This window comes from Fukomys damarensis, unplaced genomic scaffold (assembly GCF_012274545.1).
Source record: "Fukomys damarensis isolate Sample0158 unplaced genomic scaffold, DMR_v1.0_HiC HiC_scaffold_8, whole genome shotgun sequence".
Taxonomy (NCBI): domain Eukaryota; kingdom Metazoa; phylum Chordata; class Mammalia; order Rodentia; family Bathyergidae; genus Fukomys; species Fukomys damarensis.
In genome coordinates, this window is record NW_022900920.1 from 12,688,489 (window position 1) to 12,700,980 (window position 12,492).

Genomic DNA, 12,492 nt, shown 5'->3' on the forward strand with positions numbered 1-12,492 from the left:
ACAAATTAATCTTGATAGGCAGAAAGGACATCCCCACCTGTCTGTCAAAAACTCTGGCCATTTCTAGGACACCTTTGCCAAACTGAAAGAGGAAACAATAAAAATTATAATTAAACATCATATTTATTCTTCTCCAAAAAAAATATTTTATAAAGATTAGTTTTACCTCATTTTTTATACTTGCATCTGCCCCTTTGTCAAGTAGTAATTCAACTAACTGTTCGTGATTATTTAGCACAGCCACCTGAAAAACACAACAGTGCAGTGTGAGCTGTTGCCACCCCTTCCCCTACTCCACAGGGGTATAGGCAGCAGAGGGTACACCTGGCACTTACTGGGCACAGGGAGTTCGCCAGCAGGACCCCACAAAGCAGACCTAGTCAGGCCACTGGGACTCTGCATGAGAGGCCTGTGTCCTGTTCGTTCTATGGTGGTGGCAACCAGAAGATAAATATCATCTCCCTCTCAGGGTTGAAGCAACATGGGAGAGGCCAGGCCAGACCACTACACGTGGTTTTAACAACTCTGTTGTGATCCTACAATGGCCTTAGGGACTGAGGGTGCTAATCACTAAAAAAGGAATTGTAAAAGAGAATAAAAATGTTTTAATAATGCTCTCATCTAGTGGTGCATGCCCGTAGTCCCAACTACTCGGGAGGCTGAGACACTGAAATCACTTGAGTTCAAAATCAGCCTGAACAAGATATAAAACCCTGTCTGAGGCCGGGGATTTAGTTCAGTGGGTGCCACCACCTGCCTCGCAAGAGCAAGGTCCCAAGTTCGATCCCTGGTACCAAAAAGAAAAAGAAAGAAAAAACTGTCTCAAAAAAGATAAAACTATATTGACATGCTCATGCCTTTATTAACAGGCATATAGGGAACACAGATGGAACCAAAACTCAGGGCCCCTACATATGTGGCATTTAAGAGAATGCCTAAAGGTAAAAAAGCTCTGCTCTTTGGGAGAAGGGCATACCATGAGAGGTGTCTTTCCATCTTTGTCCTTCACATTCACGTTGGCCCCAGCCTCAATGAGCAGCGAGGCCACCTTCTGGCTTCCTGACACCGCAGAGACTCGCATGAGTGGAGTCCACCCCGAGCCCGTGTCCACAACATCTACCTGTAGTCCAGACAAAGAGCTGTCTCAGTCAAACTACTTCTCCTGAATATGACGCGTTGTGGACTAATTCGAGGAATATTTATTTGCCTGAACTCTCCTGAGCTAGCTAGCAGTCCTTCTAGACACGGTGTACACGTCAATTGGGCTGTTAGAGTAACTCACATCTATGTGCAGTGAGAAGATCCGTGACCCTCACCTTAGGGGCTCCCTTCACTGAGAGGCTCCCGGAGGTTCTACCCCCAGTGGCATTTTCATCTTCATTGTTTTAAAATGGAAAAAAAAAAGAGATACTAGAAAACTTGAGTGAAGGTCCCCTTCTCTTGGCCCCAGTGAACTCTATTTTATGTTGTCTTGCCTAACTGTCCTCACTTGTTTTTTAAAAGTATTGCCAATTTTGTTTATCTTTATGTATATTTATACACACTTTAAATCCTTTCTAGAATCAGTCATAACACATAAACACACACCGCTGAGCTTACTATTGGTCAATTTTAGGGAGGAGACTGACAGTAAATACAAAGCGACTAGAGCCATTCATTACACAAACCTAATCTGAAAAGTTCTCTAACCCTAACCTTCTCTAAAGCAGAATGCACCTAGTAATAAGATGGTCATTTCCCAATGACCTGCTCTACACTGAACTCTCAAGTTATTGTTTTAAAAGAAATAATTGTAAAGAAAATGCAAATGTTGCATCTTCCAGTGAAAACCTAGCCAATCTATGAACAGTGGCACTGAAATAGGAGAGAGAGAGAGAGAGAGAGAGAGAGAGAGAGAGAGAATGAATAAGCGAAAGCAGGGACGCGCATATGTAAACACACTGTTACAGAAGAATTACTTAAAGATGATCTGCAACTTAGTACAACATCAGAACAGAATAACAAACAAGAGACTGGCAGGTTGTAAGTATAAGAGCACCCAGTGCTACATCACTCTTCCTCATGCAAATAGACAGCCTATGGGCAACAACCTCCATTATTTTTTAGTAATAATCATCAACTGGTATTACAAGATGCTTTACACACTTTCAAACACACTTCCATACACATTTTCTCTTTTGCACCAGAAGGTTAAGCCGGGGCAGGTGTTTTTATTCCTGATTTAGAAATAATCAAACCCCATCTCAGAGAAATCAGGTGTGTTTCCTAAGGCCGCATGGCTCATTATTGTAGAAACAGTTCCTCTGATCCGGTAAATAGGTCACCCTCCGTAGAAAGTCAGTGCATTTGGGAATATGAGGGCAATGCCCCTCTTGGCTCCTAAATCCTTCCTACAGTCTTCGGAAGCATCAAGTGAGCATCAGCCAAGAACACGGAGACTCGGTTCACTACTAGCAGACATGTCTGCGCTATGGTTCTGTCCTCTGCAAAGTGGCTCCTGTGCTACAGAGAAAGATGAAGTTTATTTATCCTAAATAACTGGCTTTGTGTCTGAAGCCAGAGAGCCTGCATTTGCTATGTTCCAGTGTTTTGGTGTTCACCGCAGAGACCTACCTTACTCTGGATCCTGTTCCTCTTTCACCAAAGATTAACCCATTTTCAACCATGGACTTTACTGGATCCAAAGCATGAGCACAGCTCACCACAAACCAAAGGAGAGGATAAGGCTGTCACTACCTTGCACAGCAAATGTGGTCTGTCTGTCCCACTGAGGCCCATGGCTAAGCCTTCTGACCTCTTGGGCATGACTCCAAAACACAAAGAAATGAGCCATGCTACAGGAAGGAATTATCATAATGACTAAGATTTTTCCTTCCAGGAAGCCCTTTTTCAGCTGTCCAAATGCAGTAGCAGAAACCATTGTGTTTGCACAATTTAAGCCTTGCTTTCCCTCGATCCCACTTCAGTGACAAACTAGAACAAATCTACTAACATCTTCTGGGAGACGTGGACTTTGTTCAATTTGAGTTAATTTTCCAGGTCACCAATTTAATTCCTTGATACTCTTCACCAAATGGCAATCCCTGTACAGTATTTTACCCATTGTTATTTGCATGCCTTGAAACTTTTAGTCCAAGGCTTGAAAGACATTAACATTCAAAGTTATCAGAATTTACCATGATTTACCTGATTGTAATGGTCCCTCTTCAAACATCTCTAGAAATCCAAACAACTCTACTTCTATTTGCTAAGTCAGATCTGTACTTCCAATGACATGGAAAATCAAGGCAAACCAACATACCTTCTCCTGCTTCTGGGTAGACAGCAAGAACAGAAATATTGCATGCTTCACCCCGTCAGTTCCTCCTTTGGAAAACTTTTGTAATGACTAATCTTTAAGCAAACTAACAATGAAAACAATATAATTTTAAAAGCGAAAAGAAACACTGTGGCTGCACGATCTCTTAGTATCTTTGTGTCTCTAGCACACAAGGCAATATCTGGTTCACAGTAGATGCTCCACAAAGCTTTCGTAGGTTGAATAAACAAATGATAAACAATGTAAAAGCTTCAGACCCAGCTCTGGATTCAGCTGAATTTCTTTTTCCTACTCAGCACCAACATCCCCGACGAGCTGAGCCTCACTGACATATCGATTACACAAGAAACTTTTGCTCTGAGACCTGTCCAGCTTTCTTGTTGATAAGCCAGAGATCTTTCTCCAGAATTTCTCAGTTTCATCCATTCACAGCCTCATTTCTTGACCCTGCAGAGCCGCATTTCAGAGCCTTAACAGTACCTGTGTGGTTAACAAAATAGGCTCCTACCTCACAGCCGTCCTTTATCATCCAGTCAATCACCGGGCAGTGGCCGCCATCTGCAGCCCAGTGCAGAGCTGTGCAGCCTCCCAGGTCTCTAGCATCCCAAGAAGCTCCATGTCTTCGGAGGTATTTTACAACATCTAGGTGTCCCGCATAGCATGCAAGCATTAGACTGCAACACAAGGAAACAGCAGCAAACAGCTGTGAGTGCAGCCCTATGCTTGGATCCACACTCTGCCCTACCTAGCTAAAACCAAGAAGCTCTAATGTGAGTGAACAGTCATGTGCTTTACTCTTGTAGACCATACAGGTGTCCATCAACTGCTGAGCAAAATGTTATACCCACGCAATGGAGCATTACTTGGCGATGAAAAGGAAATGAAATGCCACACCAGAGGTAAATCTTTAAAAATTCTAATAGAAGATGCCTGACATAAAAGGCCACATATCGCAAGGTCCTAATTATTCAAAATATCCAGAGTAGGCAAATTCATAAGACAAAGCCAAAAGGCTTGTGATTGCCTGGGGCTAGGGGGAAGGAGGAGTGACTTGTAATGAATACAGAGCATCTTTCTGGGGTCATGTAAATGTTCTGTAATTAGAGAGTGGTGGCTGCAAAGCTGGGAATGTATTTTACCATGCTGAACTGTATATTTTAAAGATCCATATTTTATAGTGTATGGATTATACCTCAATAATGAAGGGACTACAAACTAGTATAAAATGTTGGATTTAAAAACATCCAGAGTCCATGATGATATTTTAAAAATAAAGGCAACAAAAAACTCATTTATACTATTAAAGATAACACTGAGCCAGTTCCTTACCTTAAAACTTGGTATTAAAGGGAAATCAGTAAACATTTACTGTACTTTGCCTTTTTTTAGACTGAAATGTGCTCCATCTCACCTGAGGGGAAGCCCCCTCCTTTTTAACAGGTGACTGCCAGCTTATAAATATGAAAGGAATCATACAACTAGAGAAATCCCTTTTTGCAACTCCTAATTTAAGAGTTGAGTCAAGCAAATATCATTAGTGGATGTTAAAATTATTGGGTAAAAGGTCAGAAGGGGATGAGAGATTCACACAGGACTGAATTATTTATTACCCTGTAGAGTATTTTCTAATTCCTATCAAACCTCTAAACCTAACTTCATCTTAACAATAAAGGGTAAGATAAACAAGGGCTGGGCTGGGGATTTAGCTCAGTGGCTCCGTGCCTGCCTCATAAGTGCAAGGCCCTGAGTTCGATTCCCGGTACCAAAAAAAAAACCAAACAAACAAAAACAAGTACCTCTCCCACAAGTGGGAGACCATTGGTCAAAGCAGGAGTATGGAAGATCAAGATCGTGATCTGTTCTAGTCTGCTGGTCACTGCTTTATAGAGGGAGGGAGAATAAAAGGGGAAAGGGGAAGAAGTAGAGAGGAGAGAGGAGGAAGAGGAAGAGAAAGAGAGAGACAAAGACAAAGAGAGAGAGAGAGAGAGAGAAAGAGGGGGAGAGAGTGAGGGAGAGAGGAGGAGAGAGAAGGGGAGGGGAAAAACAGAGAGAGAGGGGGAGAGAGAGGGAGAGCGGTCTGCCTAGGCTACACAGTGAGACCTTGCCTCAAAAATAAATGAATAAATGTATGTTTAAAATTTCTAAAAATAAAGTTAGAAAATAAAACAGAAGATCTTCCCAGTAGGGAAAATGTACAAGTGCCTTTCTGAGTAAGCAATGGAACCTGCAGCACCCAGACAAAGCCTGGCAGAGCTGGTACAGCCTGGCAACCACATCCCCACACAGCACAAGCCCCAGGAGACAGTGAAAACTTCACATGCTGGGCATGGGGCTCAGCATCCAAGCAATCCAAGGTCTTTCCAATGGCCTTTACCAAGCTTGGGAAGAAAATGTCATTTTGATACTTAAATAAAATACTCTTAACTGTAATTACCTGGATGGCATTTTTCAAGTAATGCTTTCCTGATTAAAAAGTAAGGCGTGCTAGGTGGAAAGGTTCCCACGTCAGAGTCTCATACCCTCCCCTTGTTGAGGACGAGCCCCTGAGACTGTGCTGGACTTGCTCCTGGGAGACGGGATGGCTGCACAACAGCCCCCAAAGCCTGGGCTTCCCAGCCACGAGCTGAGACCTGGGTTCCTCCCCAGGGACAGGGAGCCTCTGAACCTCGCTTCCTTCCTTCTTTCAGAAAGCCAGCCAAGTCCCCGGGTGCGGGGCCACTGGAGTCTGCCTTCAGTCTTCTCAACAACCAGTGTCACCTACACATGAAGGGCGAGGCACCCCAGTGATCTCCCACTTTACAGGCCACGCTTGTCCAGCCCTCCCAGTGTGCAGGCTGGACCAGCACCCAGTGAGCCCATTTCTGGGACAGAAACACCTGCTTGCAGCTCCTGGGCCCTTATCAGTATCAGCTTCCTGAATCTTCGAACAAGACCCTCTGGCTCTTCTCGTGTACGTCTGATGTCTGTCCCAGTCTTCTCCTCCCTTTTTGACATATTGTTCATTTTCTTGTGAATTTGCACACTTATGGTTCAACTCCACCAACAGTTTCTACGTACTAAATATTCATGTATCAGAACTGAAGTCAGTCCATTAGTGTTGGAAATTGAAGTCGTTTCAAACGTCTCACAATTTTAAATAAGGCTACAGCAAACACCCTTATTATATATATAAAGTCTTATTTGCATCCCTGATTATTTCCTAGGGGTACAATTTCTAAAAATAGTCCCTGTGTCGGTGGTCATAGCTTCCTTTAGTGCACATGTGCATGTGTGTATGGGGTGAGTGTGCACAAGCGTGGGGAGGACCCACCCCGCCTTTCACATGCCTGCCAACCCTCTGCCACTGAGCTCCACCCCAGCCCCTGGCTCACCCCGGGTGTGGGTGTCCAGTCACCTTCCCAAAAGGTTCCATCCACTTACACCTCTATAGTCTCTATCCAAAAGTGTCCCTTTTACTATATAAAGCACTATTTTTCTAAAGTATTGATTTGATAGGTAGTATTCTTTTCATCACCAGCAAAGCTAAACATTTTTTACTGTTTTTACTGATTCTGCTATCACTGTCTTTTCGTGTCAAATTGCTCTTTTCCTACTGTGTAGTTTCTGGAGTGTCTTTCTGCACTTCGAAGATGCCAGTTATTTGTCTATAACACATACATGAATATTTCCTCAGACTGTCCTTAATTCTGTAATTAAGGGTTCTGAGGGGAGGAGTTATTTTGGTTTTTTTGATACTGGAGATTGAACCCAGCACCTTTGCAGAAAGCTACCTCCCCATTCTTTTACTTTTTGAGACAGGGTCCAGCTAAGTGGTCCAGCCTGACCTCAAACTTGAGATTATCCTGCCTGAGCCTCTTTCAGTTTTTCGTATATAATATATACTTAATCTTTTCCTTAGTGATTTCTTTAACTTTCATGTCTTTCACATTACAAGATCACATAAGTACAATGCCCTGCTTTCTAGAAGTTCATGAGTTTTTACATTTAATTCTTCTTTCATCTGGAATTTATTTTGGTACATACTTTAAGGCCCACATCTGCCTAATTTTTTTTCTTCAAATAGCTTATTTTTTCAATACCTTCAACTGGTTTGTATTTCCCCCATTAACCTATACTAGGTTCTTATTTATATGGAGATCGGCTTTAAAATTTCTATTCCATTTTTTTCCAATTATTTGTATCAGTATCACACACTTTAATTACTAAAACTTTTTTTTAATTACTAAAACTTTTAAGGTATTTTAATAACTGTCAAAACAAAAGCTTCATAGACTGACAAAAGTCTAGTAATTATTATCATCTGTTTTTTTCAGCTAAATTACAATCATTTTGACAGGTTCCCAAGAATAATTCTATTTGAGGCTACATTCAATCTATATGTTAATGTGGGAGAAACTGTACATTTTATAATAGTCTGGCATATGGTATATGTCTCTCTTTTTAAAATCTTTATATCTCTGTACAGTTTTTAAATTTTTTACATTCAAATTTCTTTAAGTATTTTTTATTCTTAATTTTCTCCATTATATTCATTAACCAGTAATTGTGGGTACTTTAAACATTTTTTTTCCTTGTCTTACAGCTGGCCACTGTATTGAACTTCCTTAGCCAATCCAAATATCTGAAAGGTAACTCTCATGAGTTCTGAGAGACAGGAATCCTACCTATTTCATATCTTACCAAGTTGGTCACCTTCCAAAATACTGTCTCATCATGAAATAACAGTATGACCTATATTTATCATACATCATGCACTATTGTACACATTTTTCAGGTATTACCTCATTTAATGCTAACAGCCCTGTGGCATGAGTATTTCTATCAGCTCCATTATACAGATGGGGAAACCAAGTACAGAGAGGTATATGATCTGCCCAAGGTCACACAATGTGTCCATATGTCAGAGTATAATCTTTATTTTTTGATTAATCAACTTCTCCATGTTAATTATTTCCTTTTTTTCTACGTCTCCTACATTCTTTTTGCTTTTAAAGTGGTACTATTCTTTTTGAACTTCTTAAGTCAATGGCTTGTTCCAAATTAACCTAAGAATTATTTGGAAAATGCTTTTTACATTTGCAAATTTTTAAATGCTGTTATTTAAATTTGTTCTTTCACTATGTCCAAGGAGTGGAGTGGGTGTTCTTTCTGATTTCATAAATTAATTGATATTTCTTTAATGGCCCCTATATAAAATGGTCTGTGGCTGACCCAGATACTTATGTGTGTGTGTTACATGACAACAAGTTACTTAAGAGAAGAAGGTCTGTGTTTTGCACCCTGTTCTACCCAAACATCAAGTACAGTGCCTGGTGTGTGTTCATCATTTAATAATTGGCTAGTTGAATTACTTAATTAAATTTAATTGCTAGATTAGTATTTATTTCTCTAGAAAGCATTATTTATAGCCATGCACAGTAACACATATCTGTAAATCCTAGCATTTGGGAGACTGAGGAAGGAGGCTAAGTTTGAGCCCAACCTGGGCTACATAGCAAGAACTTGTCTCAAAAAGTCAACAACAACAACAAAAAAAAAACTTTCATCTATCCTTTGTAAGTACAACATTCTTTCCATGAACTTTTCCTCTGTGCCCTCAGCCCATTCAGGTGAAATCTCAGACAAGTTCTATGGTTGCATTGTTGATGCTGATTTCTCTAGAACTATTGGGATTCTTGGTAAACAGAGGAAGGCTGAAATGCAGTGAAAACCCTGAGAGAGAAACAAAGTGCCCAGAGCAAGCACTCACGAGCCAGTGCCCGGTGCTGAGCTGGTGATGCCTGTTTAATAGTCAGCACTGACTGAACTGGAGAAGGGAGACACATTATAACTGATGCCCAGGAATCCCAGGCAATGAAAGCACAAATGAACAGCCAGCTTTCGTCCTCACCATCTTTTCTTTGGGAACTACTCACCTCTCAGTGCTGTCAAAATAAACAAAATACTTGCCTAAGTCAAAAACCCTTTGGTTACATGTCTTGTACCTACACCACAAGGGTGCACAAGAACATGGGCACATTTTAGGCGTCTCCAATCTCCTACCTGTCTTTGCCACTTCCATTCTTCAGATTCACATCTGTGCCATTGGAAACTAAGATCTTTACAAGCCTAAAAGAAACAAAGTGAAAAGTAGTGAGGTAGGTAGGTCACTTTAATGCCTTGGAACCCAGGATGTCCTGGTAAAAATCAGTTCTGAGACAATTAAGGCACATCTTTGCCACACCTCCATTCTCAGAATTCTGCTGATTTTAAAGGCAGCCTTACAGACACATCTAACATTTAACGACCAAGTTCCATTCCTGAAATGGTCAAAGGAAGCTCCAACTCAATAACTTTGCTTTTATTTGCATAACTCTCACATGCAGCAGAGAAAAAGTACAGCAGAGTAAAACTACAGTACTGTGTTGTATGGTACAATCAGCGATTACAGTACCGTACTATAGAAGCCACCAGCCATTGTGTCCTCTTGCATGGTGGCCCCTCACTCTGGAGTGCACTGCCTTTCCTACTTTTATTTGGCCCAAACTTGCTCTGCAAAGCCTATTTCTTTTCCTACCTCTAATAAAGCTTTACTCCCACTTGCGCTTGTCTTGACCAGTTCTTTGCTCAGGGCAGAAAGAACCTAGGTATCACTTCCAGAAGGAGACTCCAGCATCCCAAAAAGCCAGAGGCAGCAGGGCAGGCACATGTTTTTGTGTTTCTAAAATGCCACAAGGTCACCATCTTTTTCTCCCCCTCTCCCCCAGGCTGGAGAACTCAGGAGACTTTTTACATGGTGCCAACAACCGTTCCCTGCTTTTCCCTCCATGTGGCAGGGAAGTGCATGCTCTCTGTTTCTCTCGGCCAGTAAGAGGCCCACAGGTCTACCTCAAGTCTATCTCCCCTTTCCTTTCTTCTCTTTCTCATTTCTGGTCACTTGTTGCAGATATAAGTCAAGAAAGAACAGCCACAGAGCCTGTTATTAAACCAGTTGCAGAACAGATGGTCCAGGTATCATGCGTACAACCTAGAGTTTAGTATGCCTTTTGGACTTCATGTCTCTGTTTCACCTTGATACATTGCTCAGCTTTCTCACTCTCTTGGGAAAAATCTCTGTTGGTAACTTATTCTCCTGCCTGAGCAGCCTCCTACCCAAGTTGATTCTTTTTGTGCCCAAGTATGCACTTTTCCCCTCAATGTATTTTTCTTTCTCGGGGTGTCACTTCATCCTAGTTAGTTCACCTCATCACCATTATGGTTTGTCACATGAATCAGCCATATAGTTCTGCCATATTTGCTGTCTACTGACCTCATGGTCACTGGAAAGTCTCACCCCTGTAGGCAGAAGTTAGGCTTCCAATTATAAGAGCTGTGTGGGCTTCCTCCCTCTTTTGAATTAGGCTAGAAACACGTGCTTGAGGGCCTGAGCAGAGCAAAAGAACGCCCAGTAAAGCTCAAATCAACTGATTGTGAGTCAAACGTAGAACCAATCGTTGTTCTTAGGATTTGTAAAGTTTTTTTTTTCCTTGAATAAAAGGTGGGGGTCTTTACTGCCTTCAACAAAGTACCAAAGTTCTTACTATGGAGCAAATGCAAGAGATAGTGGGCCTCAAATGGCTGGACCTTGCTCAAGTAAAACCAGCAAGGAGCTCAAAATGCTTAAGGGACTCCAGGGATACTGTTTCTCTAGTGGCTCCACCCAGCTTTAGTAGAACCATCAAGCGACTCATGTCCTGTGGGAACAGACTCCACCCTGATCTTCTGGGAATTTTGAAGGGCTAGGAAGAGCCATCAAGTAGCTCAATGCAGGTCTCCCTAAGGAGTTACCAGATCCCTGTATGGAGACAAAAAAAAAAACAAAAACAAAAAAACCTCAGCAGGGCTTTCTTCTATACTTCTATAAAAGACAGTGGCAACATCCTAGCTACAGACAGAAACATCTATCTACTAGTGAATACTTGCATCTCACAAGGGATCCCTCAGGTCTCCTCCTTCTGCATGGGACACCATTTTAAGGACCCAAGACCTACTTGATTTTCTCTCTATATATAGGCCCAAGAAGAGCCATGGGAAACTTCATGAACCACAACCCAAGGATTCCATTGACCTCCCTGCTAGGCTGTATCCTGAGGGAAAGGTTTGTCCCTAACAATTTGAAAAAAAAAAATTTTTTTTAAAGACATCTTCACAATACTACATCAACTACCGCGATACAATTTGGGTTCAGTATGAACTAGGAAATGGTGAAAGGCAGGCACAGGATGGCAGTTTAAATTATGAGACCATTTTTCAGTTAAAATGTTTCTGCTTAAAACATAGTAGAGTGAAATCCCTTATGTGCAGGCTTTTGTGATCTTTTATCTCAGAAAGAGCCCAGAAACTATGATATTTAGAGTGGCCCTGAGGAAGAAGGAGAAATATTTGATGATCCTGTCCTCATATCCCCACCTGTCTCTTGGAGGATACAGGTTTTTCCTGTGTGTTTAATGAAGACAATCTCTGGGAGTTCTCCTCAACCTCCTTGTAATCCTCAGGCCAGTAAATCAGTCCCATCCCCTCCAAGTGACTCAAGAACTCAGCTAGAACCTAATTCCCCAGAGGAAGACAATGGCCTCATCATGCTTCTCAGACAACCTTAAATCCCACTGCTTGCACACAGAGAGCTTTCAACTCTGCAGGATGAACTCAGAGTGGTGCTTCTTACTCCTCTAACTCATAGTTCATCCTGCCCCGGGAAAGGTCCGAGGAGCAGAGTAGACTACTAGGGTTCAGGCCTCTTTTTCAGTTGCCACCATCAGCAATGCAAAGGGTAGCTAGGTCAATCATCAGAGGATCCTACTAAGTCTGCAGATGGGTTTTGAACTTTGACCCTCACTTTTGACTCATCATAGTGAGATTCATCTTGGCCACTTGCTGTACCCCAGATAAAAGCCAAACGATCCCAAAAGAGGCTAAGAACTATGCAAGTGCGTAATAATGCTTTAAAAGGGCAAGAGATCCACACATGGTTATTGTCCCTTCAATGGGACCAAAGAGGGCTGGGCAGGGTGGTGCACATCTGTAATCCCAGCTCTCAGGAAGCTGAAGCAGAAGTATTGCCATGAGTTTGAGTCTAGCCTGAACTACATAGTGAGTTCCAGGCCAGGGCTGAACTGCATAGTGAGATCTTGTCTCAAAAAAAAAAAAAAAAAAAA

At 41.9% G+C, this 12,492-nt stretch overlaps 1 protein-coding gene across 2 annotated transcripts in view; it reads right to left on the bottom strand.

Moving 5' to 3' along the window:
• The window catches only part of Fank1 (fibronectin type III and ankyrin repeat domains 1), a 145,734-nt gene that overhangs the window by 750 nt on the left and 132,492 nt on the right, over nt 1-12,492 (bottom strand). For both annotated transcript variants that reach the window (XM_010621002.2, XM_010620999.2), the window contains 5 exons: nt 9,362-9,427; nt 3,828-3,993; nt 977-1,120; nt 167-244; nt 38-82 (listed from right to left, as the gene is read on the bottom strand). In XM_010621002.2, coding sequence (XP_010619304.1) covers nt 38-82; nt 167-244; nt 977-1,120; nt 3,828-3,993; nt 9,362-9,427 — 499 coding nt within the window. The remainder of the gene's footprint in view (nt 1-37; nt 83-166; nt 245-976; nt 1,121-3,827; nt 3,994-9,361; nt 9,428-12,492) is intronic.